This window comes from Phoca vitulina, unplaced genomic scaffold (genome assembly GCF_004348235.1).
Source record: "Phoca vitulina isolate PV1807 unplaced genomic scaffold, GSC_HSeal_1.0 scaffold81, whole genome shotgun sequence".
Taxonomy (NCBI): domain Eukaryota; kingdom Metazoa; phylum Chordata; class Mammalia; order Carnivora; family Phocidae; genus Phoca; species Phoca vitulina.
In genome coordinates, this window is record NW_022589784.1 from 1,856,483 (window position 1) to 1,874,368 (window position 17,886).

Here is a 17,886-nt window from a genome sequence, read left to right on the forward strand (position 1 = left end):
AGCGGGCGGCCCTCACACGCAGGCTGCCTGCGCCACGTCCCTCAGCGCGGCAGGTGGCCCTGCGGGCTACCCCAGGGGGCGTGGAGGTACCCTCACAGCTCTGCCCGAGAGGCCAGGAGTCCAGGCTGGTCCCTGGAGTGAGTGTGGTGGGAAGCGAAGGTGTGGGAGAGACAAACTCCAGGAGCAGCCCAGAGGTTTGCTGTTTCTGGAATCATCTGCGACCCCTGACGTGGGAACGGCTTCCAGCTGCGTCGTGTCAGCCGTCGACATGACCGACACCCGGCATACGCCTGAGGTGGGAGCCCCAGGCTGGGGGTTTCTGGAAGCTTGGGCAGGAGGGCAGGGGTGGCGCGAGAGGTCGAGGCCGAGCGGAGCAGAGATCGTGATGTCTATTTATTCCCCACACGTTTTCTTGTCACCATGGCTAGCACTCAAGTTAGGACACATCTTGCCAGACGTGGGACGGACTGCGGGTGGCTGGCAGTGCCCGTCTTCCTACTAGTTACCTACGACACACACGTACTGGGTCTACCTCGCAGACGGCCCGGACCACCAGGGAACCTCACACGATCCAGATGCCAACGCTGGCGCCCGCAGACCCGACCCCCCTCGCCCATCCTGCCTGAGTAGAGGCCGTGGGCACATCCACGATGGCCTCGTGTCCTGGGCAGGCTGGCATGCCTGCTCCCCAGAAACAGCTCTGGTGGCACCAGGGGCCCCTGCTGGCCCCCCAGCCCTCGACAGGACAGGAGAGCCTGCCAAGGACCCAGACAGGCCGGCCGGGCAGAAGGGCAGTGGGCTGGACTCCCGGCTGGAGACAGGCTGAAAGGTCACGATCTGCCCCTTGGGGTCTGTCGGTCGTGAGTACTGGGACAGGAGGATCAGAGATGAGACATGTGTCCATCAAAATGCTCGACTGGAAGAAAAGTCCCAGTACCTGGTCCTGTGCGCCCCAGGTCGGTCCCAGCCCTGCTCCCAACTGGGATGCAAGGTCACGGAAATTGTCCTTTAGGAAAATGTGTCTGAAGAGCTCCTCACATGAAAACCCGCGGTCCGAGGGGCATGGCGGCCACCGGTGCCCAGACCGCGGCTGGCAGTGAGCGCACCCGAGCAGGGCGCGGCCGGGGAGGCCAACGTTGGCCTACAGGTGGCTTCTCACGTCTCCTCTGCAGACAGACCGCGGGGGCTGCAGAGAGGGGCTCTGGGGGCCATGGGCGTCCCCAACATGGCTCGACACAGAATGGGCTGCTTCCTGGAGAGTGGCCTAGGACGACCCCCGCCCCGGAACAGTGTAGAAAACACTTTCGTGACTGGGTTTTCAGGGGGCTGGGAGAGATCAGTGCTGGTCTGCGTTCACAGCTTGCTGGCTCTGTTTCGAGAAGGGTCTGGGGGCCGTGGGAGACTACAAACAGGGAGGGGAGGGTGAAGGGAGTAATAAAAATCCATCTTAACATGCAGGTCCAGTTTCTGTTTCTTTTTCTCTCTTGGGTGGTCCAAGGGGAGAAGACAGCAAAATGCGAGACGGCTTCCAGTCGGTGGGAAGAAGCTGGCGGCACTGGGAGGGCTGGGGGGAGAAGACAGGAGGGCGGCGAGTCAGGTCGCTGGCCAGGTGGCCGCGTTCACAGGCTGGGGCGGCCCCTGGGGGCCACAGCGCCGCATTAGCGCGGACGCAGAACATCCCCGCAGGCTCTGGGGCCGAGGATACCAAGCGCTGGCAAAAGTGTTTTGCAGAGAACGTTACGACATATGACAAATGCAAAATTGATGTCAACTAGGTTTTGTTCTTTTTTTTTCTTTAGGAGTGCTTTGGAGAAAAAAAAAAACAAAAAAAAACGTGCCCAAATAATTAACGTTCATTGCTGCAGGTGAAGAGATCAAAGTTGTTTTTCCTGCTGCTCAATATTTTTGGTTTTTAAAACTCTTAAACTATTTATTTTTTTAAGTTTATTTTTTTTAGTAATCTTACACCTAACACGGGGCTCGAACTCACAACCCCAAGATCAAGAGTCGCACCCTCCATGGACTGAGTCAGCCAGATGCCCTGTCCTTTGAAATCTTTAACAGAAAATCACGGTCAAAGGAGAAAGGAGAACAATGATGCCCAAGTCTCCTGGGTGGGAAAACCACAGTGCCAGGAAGCACATCTCCCAGGCACAGGATGAGTTTAGGGGCCCGGGGGGGGGGGGGGGCTGATCCAGCCACGGCCACTGGGGCCCCCCAGGGACCCCCAGTCTGTTTGCCAGCAATCCTGCCTCCTTAACAGCTGCTTCCAGCAAACACACACCCAGGGAACCCCAAGCGTGCAGCGCGAGGCAGGGCGGGCCTGTCGGCCTCCCTCCCGGGGACCTCGCTGGCCACCGCTGTGGCTGCCCGGAGACTTTCCGCACAAGTGCGGCCTGGGAGCTGTGGGGGCTCAGCCCTCATCTACACAAAACCTGCCGGAGTGACGAGCCCACCCACAGATGGCCGCCCGGAAGGAACAGGGTGTGAGTGGAAACACCTGGGAAGGGGCCTGATGATCCCCGACACGCCCCACCACGGAGGCCCTCCTGACCTCACGGACCCACGGCCCACGGGGACTCACGTGGCTGGTCACTCCTGCTGGTCGTCATTGCTGGCACTGGGGGTCCGACTCCGGATCTGACTTCGGAGCTGTTCTATCAACTCTGGATTCTGCTGCTGCATCTGCTGGGCGAACTGCTGGCCGCTGCGGGACAGGCAGGCCCAGGCTCAGGCACGAGGCCCGGGGCATCCTCCTGGCCACTTCCTGGGCGCGCCCCCACAGGCAGCACGACTACCCGCTGGAGGATGCAGGGTCCAACGGAGAGCCCAGGGACACAGCATCTCCGTTGCTACGCTCATGGGTGGGCCCCCACCCCACCTTCGAGCCCCACTAGGCAGGTCTACTCACGCCTGGATGAGACTAGCCAGGTCATTCTGTGAGGGGCTGGTGCCGGGAGTCCCCAGGGGGTTGTGGCCACCCGAAATCATCCCGGACATGCTGCAAGGAGAGCCCACGATGTGACAGACAGCCGAGCCCGCCCATTCCCGCCAGGCCCTGCCCCTTCACCCACACGAGCCCCCCCTGGGGCCCAGAGCCTCCCCGGCCCACCCCTCTCTCTGATGGCGGCTGCTGTGAACTCCACCAGCTCACTTGGGAACAGCCTCTGTTTTTGGCTTAAAGACAGGGGTCTTCAACCAGGGTACATGAGGCCATGTTTGGAATTGCTGGCCTGCCCCCACGGCGGCCTGGATGCCCCCGAGTGTGACCCGCCCCGACTTCAGCAGTGCTGTGGATGAGAAACTGTGCTTTAAGATTTGACCACAGCCTGGCAGTTCTTCAGTAAATTAAACAGAATCACCATGTGACCCAGCAATTCCGCTCCTGGGCGTAGACCCAGACCTGAGCCCACAACACTCAGGGAGGGAACCAGACACAGAAGGCCATGTGGGGGGTAAGTCCATGTGGGTGACACGTCCAGAACAGGCTCATCCGCAGACGGGAAGGGGGCTCACGGGGGCCAGGGGGGGCTAGAAAGTGCCCCTAATGGGGATGGGGACTCTTTCTGGGGTGATGGAATGTTCTGGAATTAGATGGTGGTGATTGCTATGCAAACGAATGTACTTAATACCACTGCACTGTAAACCCTAAAATAGTTAAAACGGGTAAGTTTATGTTACATGCATCATATCACAATAAAAAAAAATTCTAACCACAAGACCCAAAGGAGGCCGGCTGTCACTTACAGCTGCTGAACTTGGGGGTTGTTCATGAGGTTTGATGCCTGCAGAAGAGAATCCGTCATCAGACACGTGAGCGCCCGCACCCATCTTCTGGCTGCACACCAGGCCTGGTCGACGGCTTTCCCCGCCATCTCATCTCCCACGTTTTACCACTTTGATCCTGTCTGGGTCTTGTCCCTCCTTAGGACCCGTTTCAGGAAGAGGCCGAGCGGGACGGGGAGAGGGCCCCACCCAGCGTGGCTCACGGGGACCTGGCTAACTCGCGTGAGGCGCCGGAGCTGAGGTGCTCGGCTTCACGGGCCAGCGTCTGCCCCGACCACCCCCCGGTGCTGCCAGACGCACGGCGGGGGCTGTACGCTAACAACTACAAACCCAGCCTGCGTGCCGACCCCGGGCGCAGGAGGTCAGAGGTGTGAGCACTGCCAGGCTGAACCCCCTGCCCTGTGCCGGCTTCGCTCCCTGGGGGGAGACTCAGCGGTGTGAGTGCAGACTCAGCGCGGCCTCTGCCGATGCAGGAGGCAAGACGCCCCTTGTTGCCCTGAGGGGATTTCTCTCTTCCTGACACGTGGAGACCCTGGACCCTGAGGTGCGGTGAGACCACTCGGGGACACGCGCGTGCGGGGACCAGCCCTGCGCAGAGCTAGCGCTTCCGGCCTTAAGTCTCAGCGTCGGGAGGTGGTGCTTCGGCCTCAGGGGCATCCACCCGAATCTTGGGAAGCAGGTGCGGTTCTGCTGCGGCCAGGGTCTCCACAGCGTGAGGAGGAAACCGAGTGGGGGGAGGGCACGCCGTTCCCCTGGGTTTAGTCGGCTGGGGGAGGCTCGAGGGTCCTTTGTGCTCAACACTGGGCGGGTCTCACTTGGGGCGGTGTCGCCCCAGGACAGGGGGCGGTGTCTCGGACGTCTGTGGGGTGGGGCGGCTCCCGGCATCGAGGGGGTGGGGCTGGGGCTGCTTCTCTGTCCCCCACGGCGCCCCGCTCAGGCCCCCAGAGAACGGCCCGGCCCAGAGTCAGCAATGCCCAGGCCGGGCAGCCCTGGCCCGCGACAGGCAGCCCCCATGGGGACGGGAGCGCAGCTTACCATGCTCATGAAGCTGGGGTTGTTGAGCAGGCCGGCGATGTCAAAGCTGCCGACACCTCCTGTCTGTGGGGACGAGAAGAGCCCTGGTGAGTGGTCACAGGACCATGGCGCCGGCCCCCAGAATGGAGACAGAAGATCCCACAGCGGGGCGGCTGGGATCCTAAGAGGCCGAGGCTCAGATGTCCTCACAACCCAGCAGCCAGGCCTCGCGGCCAGACGGTGCTTCATCAAGGGCACGACCACGGCACCGACCGCTTAGGAAAAGTACCGTGGGACGCTCTGACATCCTGGGCCCCTGCAGAGCCTGGAGGGCCCTCAGGGGTGACAAATTCCCAGAGAACCATCACCCACCAGTCCACGGCCCACACCCCCAGCCCTCCTCCATCAGGCTCTCACACTCAGGGCCACCACCCCCTGCCCTGACCGCCCCAGAGCCAGGCGTCCGACAGCGAAAGCCGGCCCCTGTGCCGCGGACTCTGCCGAGAAGACGCATCTAGCCTGTCCTAGGCCTGCATCCCCTGCCTCACCCGTTCCTTCCTATGGAAACCGCAGTAAGCAAACTGGCCCACATTCCCCTGCTCCCACCCGCTCCCTTCCCCAGGGCCGCTCACGGGACTGGGCGTCTCTCTCAATTTCAGCTCGGCTATCTTGAGGTTCGACTTGTAGGTCTCGTTGTCAGGATCCAGCTCCAAGGCCTTCTTGTAATAGGCCACGGCCTCGGTGTGCTTGTTCAAACTGGAGAGCGCGAGGCTGGGGGAGAGACACCAGCGTGTGGAGGGGGCCTGGGAGGCTGCCCGCCACTCCCAAACTGCTCCAGTGGTCACTGTGGCCTAGCGTCTGGTGGGGACGGTGGGGACGGTGGGGACGGCCCGCAAGGGCCGGGGGCGCTGAGAGGATGGGTGTATGAAAAGAATTCAAGGGCACAAGTCCACACGGTAGGTTTGAAGGCCCAGAGGAGGGGTGCAGAGCAGAGAGCAGGGTGGTCGGACATGGCTGGTCCTGTTCTCAGCACAGAACTTCTAAAACCCGAAACTGCCCAAATCACAGGCATCTCCTGGTTTTCATAATGACCCCCTTTGATCACACCTGAGTTTATGCCTAGGAGGTGACTCAGGATGGGGCTGGTGGCCAGGAAGACCAAATCTGGGATTTGATGGGGGACCTCATGACCCCCAAACCTCCGGGAGGGGAGAAGGCTGGAGAGCAGGCTGTAAACTGAACAATGAGATGTGGAGAATGTCCCCATTGGTGAAGGCATCACACCCCACTCTAGGGGGCCAGACAGAGCTCCCACCCGGGGACCCTCCTGGACCCTGCCCCGTGGAGCTCTTTGTCTGCATCCTCTACGATGAACCGGTACGCACAGGTGTATTTCCAACAAACCAGTGGAGCACGGGAGAGCGAGCGGTGGGAACCCGATTTACAGCAGCTGGGTCGGAGGGAGGGGAGGCCCAGATTTAGGACATGTGAGTGGGGCCGAGTCCTGACTCTGTCTAGGCGGAGGGTCAGGACTGAAGCAAACTGCTGGACACCCGGCAGGTGGTGGGGCTGGGCGTGTGGGAAGCACCCTGAATAGGAAAGGGGGTAACAGCCGGATGTGGGGGGTGGGCCCCCCGGCGCCCCGGGCACTCACCCCATCCTGCCGTAGGCTTTGCTGTAGGACGGGTCTATGCAGATGGCTCGCTCACAGTCCTGCACGGCCCCAGTGTAGTTCCCGAGTTTGCTGTAGGCCGCGGCCCTGGGGAAACAAAGCAGGGCAGGCAGGGCTGCAGGGCTCACTCGCTGCCAAGGAGGAGCCTTTTGGGGAGGAGCCTGGGCTTCCCCATCTGTCAGGCGGGGGTGGGGGGAGACACAGGGCTGCCAAGGGCCTTTGTCTGCAGAGCACCTGTGCTGGGGGCTGCGACAGCCTCCTGGGGAAACTGAGGCTGGAGGCAGAGCAGCTTGCCTCAACGATGCTGCAGAGCACCTGGCTGTGATGGGACGAGGATCCGAACCCCAAGTCCACGGGCTCAGCACCCAGGCTCTGCCCCCCGTCGGGAGCTGGCGCCCCTTCTACGTCAGGGAATAAAATCGGTTAGGCAGTAACCGATCCACGTGAGACCCGTCCAAGCTCTCAGGGGTCTCCTCTCACGCGAGATGGGTTTTTGGACAGTTTCAGGTTTTAATATTGCACTTTGCGTTTCTCCCAGGTTTTCAAGTGCAGAAAGGCGTCCGATAGGCAACACTGAGCGGCTGGGCTGGTGGAGGGTGTACGGGATTCTCGGGACTGTGTGCGACCTTCCTGTCAATCTGTTTGTGTTACTGCCCCACAGACTCAAAATAAAGAAACCAAAACGACAAGCAGTTCTAGCCTGGCGTCAGCGTGGATGACGTGCGGCACCCCCTCCCCCAGTACCCACCGCTGGGTCCCGGGGCCACCCTGCGTCCCACGTCCCACTCAGTCCCTCTCGTCAGCACAACGGCCCGTCCTGGGAGGCCGCGGGAGAGCGGAGGCAGCTCTCCCTCTAAAAGGACCAGCTGGACGCGGCCCCTGGCGGCCAGCAGCTGCGCCGCCGTGAACGTGGGCGTGGAACGTCACCTGTGGTCTGGCTTATTTCCTTGCCGCAGCATCCGTGCAGAACGCGGCCCCGATTTTAATTCTAATGCCACGCTCAGCTCCTGTGGACACCAAGCTGGCCGCCTGCCGCGGATCTGGGGCTCTGGCTGAACAACCCCCAAGTGACAGTACAAACGCTTCCCCCGTGTGCGCCCAGCCAGTACCTGTTACAGAAATAGACGGCGTTGGCCGGGTTCAGCTCGATGGCTTTCCCGTAGAAGTGCACGGCAGCTTCAAAGTTCTCTACTTTCATCTGCTCGTTTCCTAAAGAGAGAGAAAGAAGAGCGTACGCCCCGCTGTTCCCGTCAGGCCCGGCTCTCCTGGGGTTTTCTCTGAAGATGTGAGGAGACCTTGGGGCGCAGGTTGCAACACTCAGATGTAGGCTCGGGGGTGGGGTGTGCGTGAAGGAGGATGTGGTTTGCGTCCGGCATCTTGTGGGTTCTGGCCTGAGCCGCACTCTGGTGACTGTCACTGCTTCAGTTGGGACACTTGGGAGACACAAATCTCTAATACTGTCGCTTTTGCTCCTTCCTTCAGAAGTAACCAAGTTTCATGAAATCTACTTCAAATAATTCAGCAGTTTTTAAATATTCACAGGTGTCCATCACCACGACCTAATGCCAGAACATTCCATTTCCCCAAAAAATAGCACTGACCCTATCAGCAGTTATCCCCCACCCCCTCCCCAACCTCTGACACACACTAACTCATTTCTGTGTCCGTGGACGAGCCTGTTCTGGACGTGTCACCCACGTGGACTCACACCCTGTGTGGCCTTCTGTGTCTGGTTCCCTCCCTGAGCGTCGTGGGCTCGGGGTCCGTCCCCGGGGCCGCGCGTGTGGGCGCCTGGCTCCTGCTCGCGGCCGAGGGACGCTCCAGAATACAGATAGGTCACATTTTGTTTATCCTTTTTGCCACTTTAGGGACATTTGGGCTGTTCTACCTTTTGGCTTCCGTGGACACACGCCTGCAGCTCTCCTGGGCCCACACCTGGGAGGGGAGCGGCTGGGCCACGAGCCCACCGTGTGACCACTTGGGAGCTGTCAGGACGCCTTCCACAGCGACTGCCCCGGCCACGTTCCCACGGGCTGCACGCGGGGCTCCGCTCGCAGCACATCCTCGCACCTGTGTGCTGTGCGCAGCTTCACAGCAACCCCCCCCCCCCGTCCAGGCGGGTGAGGTGCCTGGTGGGGATGCAGACGGTCTAGCCTCACCTTCAGTTTTGAGGCGCTCTGCCTCAGCCGAGTCCTCCTCCGAAGGTGGAGTTCGCTCGGGGCTTCTCAGGTCCTGCGGCACTTCCTGGCCCCAAGGCAAAGACGAGCTGTTTAAGGGGCAGCAGGCAACCCTACCGCTTTCCTCCTGCTCCGGGGCCGCCCCAGAGGGCAGCTGAGCTCCCACGGGGAGGCCCTCAGGCCAGGGTGGCCGGGGCGAGCCCCCCACTTCCCTGTCTGCAAACCGGGAACCACGCTCCACGGCGCGCAGCCTGGGAGAGAGTGCGGGCCCCACACGGGTGCTCCGGAGCCCTCGGCCACTCGTGCTGTTACTTTTGTCCTGGGAAGCCCAGAGACTCACCTTGCCCGCAGCGGCTGCTTCAAATATTTCCGGAAGAGTCTGAGGGAGAGCGAGGTCGCGGTCTTCAACAGTCACCCCAAAAGCAGTCTCCAGGCACTGGATCGCAACTGGGAGGGAGACAAAGGCATTTTCTTCTGAACGCAGCCCAGACTTTAGGACTTTGGGGCTCAGAGGGAGTCCCTCCCCTGAGAAACCCGGGTCAACGGCCTGGCACCTGGTGCCGAAACGCCACCTCCCACCGTGTCACTGCGAGCTGAAGCAGCTGGACGCCAAGGCGCTGGTGGCAGGGTCCGGCCTGGGCTCCTCGCCCACCCAGCCCCGTGCGGGTTCCAGGTGCCGTGGCTGCCCCTCCCTCTTTGAAGAGAGAGCCTTTCCCCTCTCCTCAGTGGAGTTGCACGCGTGCAGTGGTGGAGAAGGTTCCAGAACTGCCCCTCGACGAAAGATGGGGAGATGACCAGAACACCTGCAGGATGCTGGGCCTGAGGTGACGGGGGCTGGCTACGTGTGGCAGGAAGGAGGGAGGGCAGTGGGCCCACAGGTACCTTCCAAGCTCTCCTGGGCGTCGGATGAGAGCCCCCCGTGCCGGAGCTGGTCGTGCAGGAACCGGATGATGGCGTAGGCCAGGCGCTTCTTGTTATCCATCTTGAGATAGGAAGAGACAACGCCCTGGGGTTTTCACGATCTGCGGACCCAAGCCGAGGGCATGAGGAGCACAGACGGGGGGCATGGGTGCTGCTGAGACAGTGCCCATGGCACCCGCCGCTCCAGGCCCCCCAGACTGCTGGGCCTGGCTCACCAGGCCTGCGCCAGCCCCAGCCCCAAGGAAGCCACTTTAAGCACAAGTGAGGGCGGTTATGACCCCATTTCACAGATAGACACTGAGGCTCCCTCGGGCAGGTGGAGTGTTCCCAGCCATCCTGCCTCCTTACTCTAAAGAAGGCCACGTGGCCTTGGCCGTCACCACCCCTTCACAGATTCAGTGGCACACAGGGACTCCCAGGGATGCAGAGGGCCAGCCCGCAAGTGCTAGTCCTGCAGGTCTACGAACCCCAAGTTTTAGCTAAGCACAAGCCAGACCCCAGTCCCACCTGCTTCTCCACTCAGATTGAGAAAACAAAACTGACGGTTCTCCAGGTCCTGATACCCCCGAGGGACATGAGGGGGTTGGACAAGTATCGTGGGGGGGGGGCAGGAGATGGAGGGGGGCAGTAGCGGAGGGGCCCAGAGTAGACCAAAAGGCCCCAGAGGCACCGAGCCCTTTCCAGGCCGTCCGAGGGCCTTCTCTGGGTCCCTCTGCTGTGTGCTGGACTCCCAGGCCAGGAGTGATCCGGCCTCAGGGGCTCTGGGCCATGTCTGGGTACGTCTGTGGTGCTCCTGGCATTGGGTGGACCTGCTGCTCAGCCCCCGGCTCCCAGGATGCCCACACAATGGAGAACTATCAGGCTCCAGCGTCAGCAGTGCCCAGAGGAGAGCCCTGGTCTGGAACATTCCGGGGGTGAGGGGGGTCTGCCACCTGAGGTCCATGATGGGTCAGGCACGTCACAACACCATCTCATCCCCCTCCACACCGTGACCTCCACGGCCGCTCCTGCTGACAGAGGCAACAGGTTGGCGTGGGGGTCTGGGAGAAGCGGCTGGCCCAAGGCCGCTCAAGTCCACCTGCACAGCAGCCGGAACCCGCAGCAGGAAGCACCTCGGTCTCCCGAAAACTCCTCCAGTGGGGTGAACAGCCTGTGCCCCATAGAGAACGAGCAGCAGGCCTCCTGACCACATTCTCATGAACCTGTTACCAGCCACGATGGTTAAACGAAGCCAGGAAGAGTCTGTCATGCAGCCCCAGGCTCTCCACCCTGAGATGGGGTCAGTACGGGGCGGGGTCACCGCCACTGGGCAAGGGCAGTCAAGATGCCCGGTGCTGGCCATGTGCAGAGCTCGGTCTCTGGTTCACGGGAATCTACGTCCATCGACAGCTGCTTCTTTTTTTTTTTTTTTTAAAGATTTTATTTCTTTATTTGAGAGAGAGAGTGAGCACGAGAGGGGGGAGCGGGAGAGGGAGAAGCAGACTCCCCACTGAGCAGGGAGCCTGATGCGGGATTCGATCCCGGGACTCCAGGATCATGACCTGAGCTGAAGGCAGTCGCCCAACCAACTGAGCCACCCAGGCGCCCGATCGACAGCTGCTTCTTAAAGTGAGGGGCCCAGACACGGAAGGCCACACGGGGTGTGATTCCACCGGGATGTGGGACACGTCCAGAACAGGCTCATCCACGGACGGGAAGGGGGCTTGTGGGGGCCGGGGGGCTGGGGCAGAGGTGGGGAATGATAGCTGATGGGTACAGAGTTTCTTTTTGGGGTGATGGAATGTTCTAGACTTAGAGAAAGGTGTCGGTTACACAGCAGTGTGAATATACCAAAATCCACTGAATTCTAAGGCATGTGAATTATACTTCAATCTTAAATAAGGGAGAAACTTAAAACACCTGTGTTCCGTAAAGCAGGCGAAGTAATTAAAGCTCTTTGAGGATGGTAATGAGCTTCCCATTTCTGGACACAAAGCCCCTTTATCTAGCAAGTGCCTTTGGCCGGAGAGCCTCCCTAGAACTGGAAGGTCTGGGATCAGGATGGGCCGGTGCCCGGAGGACGAATGGCCAGTCCCAGACCAGAGGACCTTAGGGGCAATAGAGGGGCCCACAGAGATCAGCCACCACAACCCACTCGTTTTGGGGGAAGCAAAGCTCCAAAAGGAGTCCTGGTCCCCAGCTGAGAGGGTATAGAGAGTAAACCAGTCAACCTGCTGACCACCAAACCTAGAAGAACAGACTAAAATGTCAAACTGTTCCCATTTTAGGTATCTGTTTCAGCAGCGGCATTATTTACAGCAGCTGACGGGCAGACACGACACCAGCGTCCATCCATGGATGAATGAATAAACATGGTGCAGTCCATCCCCACGCGGGAACACGCTCCAGCCTTAGAAAGGAAGGGACCCTGACACCTGCCACGACGTGCAGGGACCCTGAGGACACTGGGCTCAGTGAGAGGAGCCAGATCCAGAAGGACACATCCTGCATGACCCCACTCCCAGGAGGTCCCCAGAGGAGTCCCGTCCACACAGACAGAGAGGAGAGGGTGGGAGCCGGGGCTGGGGCGGGGGTGGGGAGTCCGTGCTTCATGGGGACAGTCTCCGTGTGGGGAGATGGAACGTTCTGGAGATGGAGGGTGGGGGTGGTCACAGGGCCATGTGAGTGTGCTTCATGCCGCTGAGCTGTGCACTTAGAGATGGTTATGACAGTAAATTTTGTTATGTATATCTTATTAGAAATTATAATTAGGCGCCTGGGTGGCTCAGTTGGTTAATCATCTGCCTTCGGCTCAGGTCATGATCCTGGAGTCCCAGGATCGAGTCCCACATTGCATCGGGCTCCCTGCTCAGTGGGGAGTCTGCTTCTCCCTCTGACCCTGCCCCCTCTCATGCTCTTTCAAATAAATAAAATCTTGAAAAAAAGAAATTAGAATTAGAATTTCTAGTTAGAATTAGAAAAAGTTTTGTCTTCTTTTGTTTTCGAAGCCTGAGGTCCTCCCCTTCAGAGGTACAGCCCCAGGACCCTTTGCATGCTGTGCTCTAAGTCGGGCCTTGAGGGTCACGTCTGGGCAGCTGCCTGTGGAGAATGAATCTTGCCTACACCCCACCTACGGGTTCCAGGCACCACTTCTGAGCCTGCTTCCCCTCCCCTCCCCTCCCACGGGTCACTCACTGGGCTTTGTGTATGCATACGTGTGTATGGGAGGACAGGGCTTGGTCTTCTCTCCCAGGGAATGAATGCAGGTCTTGATGGTGATGTGTGCTCACTTAAGAGCGGACTGAGAAAGGAAGTCTGGTCTTCAGCAGACGTTTCCTGCCCTCCTGGTCTGAGTGGTGAAGACGGGGGGAGGGGAGTGTATGAAACTACTGAGGTTCATGGGGGCAAGGGTTGAAAAACTAAAGACCAAGTCACGCTCCTCTCTGGCGTACTTCCAGTCCTTCCCATGCCCCCAGATCTTGGAGCCTCAGGGCATTTGCACGTGAGGATCCCCTGCCCCCGAAGGACTCGAAGCACTCTGGCCTGATCTCCCCAGCATGAGCTCTCACTGCCTGCTTCCTGGGCTTCTCCTGGGCTGTTGCTTGGTCTGCTCTCAAATGCCAGCCCCTCCAATGCAATTCACTGTCAATAAATCAGAGTCCCCTGGAGCCTGCCCTGGGCCTGGCACAGTGATGACAGGCCAGAGAGGCCTGATTTGCCTGGGTGGACCAGAGCCTGGAGTCACGTCTTAGGGCCAGCCATCTTTGCCTGAGGCCGGTTCCACGTCACCTTCCCCACCCTAAGCTAAAGAATGCTCTTTGTCCCATCTCAAAGAGTCGCAGCCAATACCCTCATTTTTCTCTTCTATAAAACGGGGTAACAGAGGTGTCCTTACCAGCTGTTACAAGAATTCGTGACTTAACGTAGCGTTTCTGTACCTTGGCACGACCGACATCAGCGGCTGGATCGGTCTTTGCTGGTGGCGGGGGCGGGACCTACCCTGTGCGTGCAGAGTGGTAACCGCATCCCTGGTCTCTGTCCAGTGTGCCCTGAAGCAAGGGGCAGAATCTCCCCCCGGGTGAGACCTCTGGGTCAGGGGGTTTCACTGACCCCCAGGAGACTGTGCTCTGTAACCATCTGACTCCTGAGGTCCTGGGATGCTGCACATGTTGAAATACACACACTGAGTCGGAGGGAGAGAGGGGGTGACTCACAGATGCTGGGGTCGCCCTGGTTTGTACCCTCTGCCCCTGGGGGATTTACTCTGGTGTCCAGCGTGAGCAGGGACCAGACTCAATATTTTTCCAAATAATCACTGCAGGGTCTCTCCCACTTGGCCCTAACATTAGAGGCAGGTCACTCTCTGTGGGGGCGTCCTGAGCACTGCAGGGGTTCAGCAGCATCCCTGGCCACACCCCTTCAACGCCCCTCCCCACAGTGGTAACAACCACAGATGTCCCCAGACATGGCCAAACCACCCAGCTGAAAACCACTGAAACTCCAAGTGAGAAAAGTAAAGGCTCTAAATCAGTACAAGTCAGATTTTTCTGGGCCAAGAACTTTGATGCAAACTTTCTGTTTGCACATTTTGGGCTTCAGCCCCGCAGCAGAGGGAGCCTGGGTCCACAGCCGAGGACTATGTCCCCAAGGCGTGAGACGGAGCCAGCAAGGCATCTGACACAGGGGGTCCACAGAAACTCTTGCTTCTTTGCGAGACAGTTTGTGAATCTGACTTCCACGTATGGCTTTTGAGACGAACCACCTTCTGCTCTCCACAAAGCTGGGCCCAACAAAACACGAAAACAGCACTTTTCCTCGACTCCTACCAGGCACCCGGACCCTTCTGAACAATCACAACTTGTAGGGTTTTGGCTGCTGGACAAAATTCTCAGAGAAGGCCTACTCTCTGAACAGTGAGTGCTTTATGAGCTCTCAGAAAGCACCACCGAGGTGCCCGCCGCACAGGGTGCTCGGCAAGCCTAGTGAGGGTGGAGTAGGGGGTCCTGGGGCCAGCTCCTCCGGTGGTCTTCACAATCCCTCCCGGCTCTCAGTCCACCTTTTCGTTTCCACATTTAAAAACAAAAACAGCCTCTGCTTCTTTTATTTCCCTGCCCAGAACTGGTCAAAGGGAAAAAATGGCAAGCCTCACTAAAATGAGCGACCTCTCACCCCCCTCGGACAGTGGAGCACCCGCTGCTGAGGGCTGCCTGCCTCCATCCTGAGCCCGGAGCTCTGCTCACAAACAGCAGTGTGCGAAGCCTGGGCTCTAGTCCTCTCTCTCATCCTAGCCCGCCCCTGGTGTCTGAGCAAGGACTGTCCCGAGGCTTGAGCCCACGACCCCCATCAAAGCCTGTTTCTTCTAAAATGCCGCCAGAATGCTCTGCATGCTTAAAAACCATCAAAAGCTCCCTGAAACTTCATGAGTGTGCATGTGATGCCTTTCACCAAATTCTCAGTGGCTCCGCTCAAACACAACTGCTCACCTTTCCTCCAACCCACCTGGAAACTCTTAATTCCCTTCAACACTGAGCTGCAAAGATATCTCAGACAGAGCTAGATGCCCGTTATTTTTTGGCAAAGTCCAAGTACCAGCCTTATCAGCAGCCCAGAAGGCTTTAAAACTGTCATCTGTCTCCCGCCCTCACCCAGACTGTGAGCGCTGGACAGACATCTTCCCTTTCAACTGCAGCACTCAGCAGTGTCTGAACCATATGGTCTTGGGAAAACATTAGATCCCTGTCAAATTGAGAGCCACCCGACCAAGTTCTCTGGGAAGACCAGAAGAGACAACAAACCTTGGGTCTTGCCTACCTACCAACAGTTCCCTTTATTCCTTCAATCCCCTTGCTGAGCCTTTCCCACAGGGGCTAGCGTTGGGTCTTGGTAAAAAAAAAAAAAAAAAAAAAAATGGGGGCGCCTGGGTGGCTCAGTCGTTGAGCATCCGCCTTCGGCTCAGGTCATGATCCCGGGGTCCTGGGATCGAGCCCTGCACTGGGCTCCCTGTTCTGTGGGAAGCCTGCTTCTCCCTCTCCCACTCCCCGTGCTTGTGTTCCCTCTCTGGCTGTCTCTCTGTCAGATAAATAAAATCGTTAAAAGAAAATGTAAGCTCAAAGTTAAGACTGTAGCTCACAAACTGGGGCAGAGCTTAACCCCGTTTACAGTTGCTCACCCTTCCTGAAAGACTGAATTATAAACCTCAGGTGAAATCCTTGGCGTGCTGAGCACTTTCCAGGCCCTGAGCTCAGTGCAGTGCATGCAATCACTTATGGAGGGGGTCAGTGATCATTTTCCGAAAAGGGCCACAGGGCTTTTGTGGAAACCACTCAACTTTGGTCTTGTGCAAAAGCAGTCACAGGTTTTGTGATGAACTGCGCCCACAAAACTTCATTTACAGAAACAGGCTGCAGCTGGATTTGGCCCCCTGCTCACAGTCAGCCGAGTCCCTGGGTTGTTTATGACAAACCCCATTGTACAGAAGGAAAAACTGAGGTTCAGAAAGATGGGGGTGCTACCCGAGGTCACCCAGCTTAGAAGACACAAACCAGGAATTTTGAGCCCAGCAGTCGGGACTCCAGAGCCTCCTAAACTCCAAAGTGCCCTTTCCTCTCCCCACAAAACCTGCAGTTTTCTTGAGTCCATACCCCACCCCCTTGTGTGCAGCTCACGCCGGTGAAGAAGCACTGGTCTAGAGGAAGGTTTAACTTCCCCACTGTGGACACTGCGGACGGTTCTCTGCGGGGAAGTCCTGGGCACTGCCGGGTTAGGCAGCATCCCTGGCCCCCACCCACCTGCTGCCAGGAGTGCACCCAGTCGTGGCCACAACAAATGACCCCCAGACATTACCCTGTGTCCCCCAGGGCGATAAAACCACTGGTCTGGGGAGAAGAAAAGCAGACAGACCAATCAGAGATAGAAAACCAAAGGAAACGGAACATCCTGCAGCCTACGGGATGCAGACTGCACGTTTTCTGACACCTAATAAACCAGCCATTCTCTAGTAAACTCTTAACAAGCAGAAGGAACCTGAGCAGAGAATGTTCTGCTTACTTAACTTCACGAGAACCCAGGAAGCACGTTCTTCTAGGGTCCCTGTTTTAGAAGAAAAGCGCTGCTCAGGGAGGGAAGCGATCTGCCCCAGCTCACACAGCCAGTGAGAGGAGGTGGAGCTGGTCCTCAGCCCCAGCTCCTCTCCAGCACAACCGACAGAAGACCCGAGCTGTGAAAGACCTAACAGCCGCTATTAAGCTCTCACTTTGCGGGGGGCCCTGCCGCTTTAATCTTCCCAAGACCCCCACCTCCCACCCCACTCAATCTGGCAAGGACCGTGACGACGCCCGTTTTACAGCGGGGGAAACTGAGGCTCCGGGAAGCCAAGAGGCTTGCCAGGTGGAGAGTGGCGGCTCCTGGGACAGGACCCCGACCTGCGCCCCACGAACGGGGTCCCCATTCAAAGGGACTGTGTTTCCGGGCAGCAGAAGACACCCTCACTGCTTGCGGGGCGTTTTCACCTCCCGCTGTCCACCCACGGGCCTGCGAAGCAGCATTTCCCGGGCCTGGGGTCCGGGGGAGGTTGACCAGCGCCGGCGAGGGCCTGCCCGACGCCACCCTTCCTCAGTTTCCCCTTCGCGCCGCCCACTCACAGCAGCCAGCTGATCGCGGCGACCCCAATCCCAAACCAACCTCCCCTTACGGGCCCTGGAACCCCGAGAGCTCCGAGCCGCGGACCCCAAGCCCAACCGGCACAACGCCGGGCACCCCCCCTCCACGACTCACCTCTCAGGCGGCCGAACGCCGACCCACCGACGGCTGCGCCTGCGCACCGCGGCGCTGCCCGGCCCCGCCTCCGGCCGCGACGCCTGCGCGGAAGGAGCCGGCTCCCGTTGGGTTTTATTCTGCGCAGGCGCGTTAATTATCGAGGCGGGCGTGGGGAGAAGTGACGTAACTTAGAGGTGGGGGAGAGCTGGTCGTTAGGGCAACTGACCTCTGCGACCGAACGGAGGCCGGAAATCAGGCGCGATTTCCCCTCTCGAGCGGGAATGGAGCGGTGCATGGTGGGACGGTGGCGGACTCCGGCGCGGTCCGCAGAGCCGGTCACGTGGCACCGAGCCGGCCACGTGGTGTTGCTGTGTCCGGGTATCCGGCGCCCGGAGCCGCACAGGCGCTCTGTGAATGGGAGCGACTGTTACCCGCAATCTTTTACACTTACCCACCCATCCACCCACAAACGCATTCTTTCATTCAGTCAACGCACAAGACGTAAAGGAACACAAACATGTATGTTTAGAGCAGGTGCTTAATAGCGAACAAGTATTTACTGCAAACCAACTGTAAAAACCA

General features: G+C 59.1%; 1 protein-coding gene across 2 annotated transcripts; it reads right to left on the reverse strand.

Moving 5' to 3' along the window:
* Nucleotides 1-124: 124 nt before the first annotated feature.
* On the reverse strand, nt 125-17,416 carry SGTA (small glutamine rich tetratricopeptide repeat containing alpha). Of its 2 annotated transcripts, none has more exons than XM_032394846.1 (12): nt 17,323-17,390; nt 9,532-9,631; nt 8,990-9,096; nt 8,632-8,716; nt 7,582-7,681; nt 6,455-6,559; nt 5,433-5,571; nt 4,822-4,884; nt 3,748-3,785; nt 2,912-3,001; nt 2,585-2,707; nt 125-1,564 (listed from the first exon to the last, which is right to left on the reverse strand). In XM_032394846.1, the coding sequence occupies exons 2-11, from the start codon at nt 9,629-9,631 to the stop codon at nt 2,593-2,595; spliced, it is 942 nt and encodes a 313-aa protein (XP_032250737.1). In that variant the 5' UTR covers nt 17,323-17,390; the 3' UTR covers nt 125-1,564; nt 2,585-2,592. The 2 variants fall into 2 exon arrangements, with proteins under 2 accessions (XP_032250737.1, XP_032250736.1); XM_032394845.1 differs by having other exon boundaries at nt 126-1,564; nt 9,532-9,671; nt 17,323-17,416.
* Between the last annotated feature and the right edge of the window lie 470 nt (nt 17,417-17,886).

Excerpts from the sequence above, each read along its gene's own strand:
- SGTA (XM_032394846.1), bottom strand. The coding sequence starts at position 9,631 with ATGGATAACAAGAAGCGCCTGGCCTACGCCATCATCCGGTTCCTGCAC. Across the intron at positions 7,682-8,631 it reads AGAGCGCCTCAAAACTGAAG|GAAACGAGCAGATGAAAGTA; the intron begins GTGAGGCTAGAC and ends CTCTCTCTTTAG. Across the intron at positions 2,708-2,911 it reads CTGGCTAGTCTCATCCAGGC|CGGCCAGCAGTTCGCCCAGC; the intron begins GTGAGTAGACCT and ends CCTGTCCCGCAG.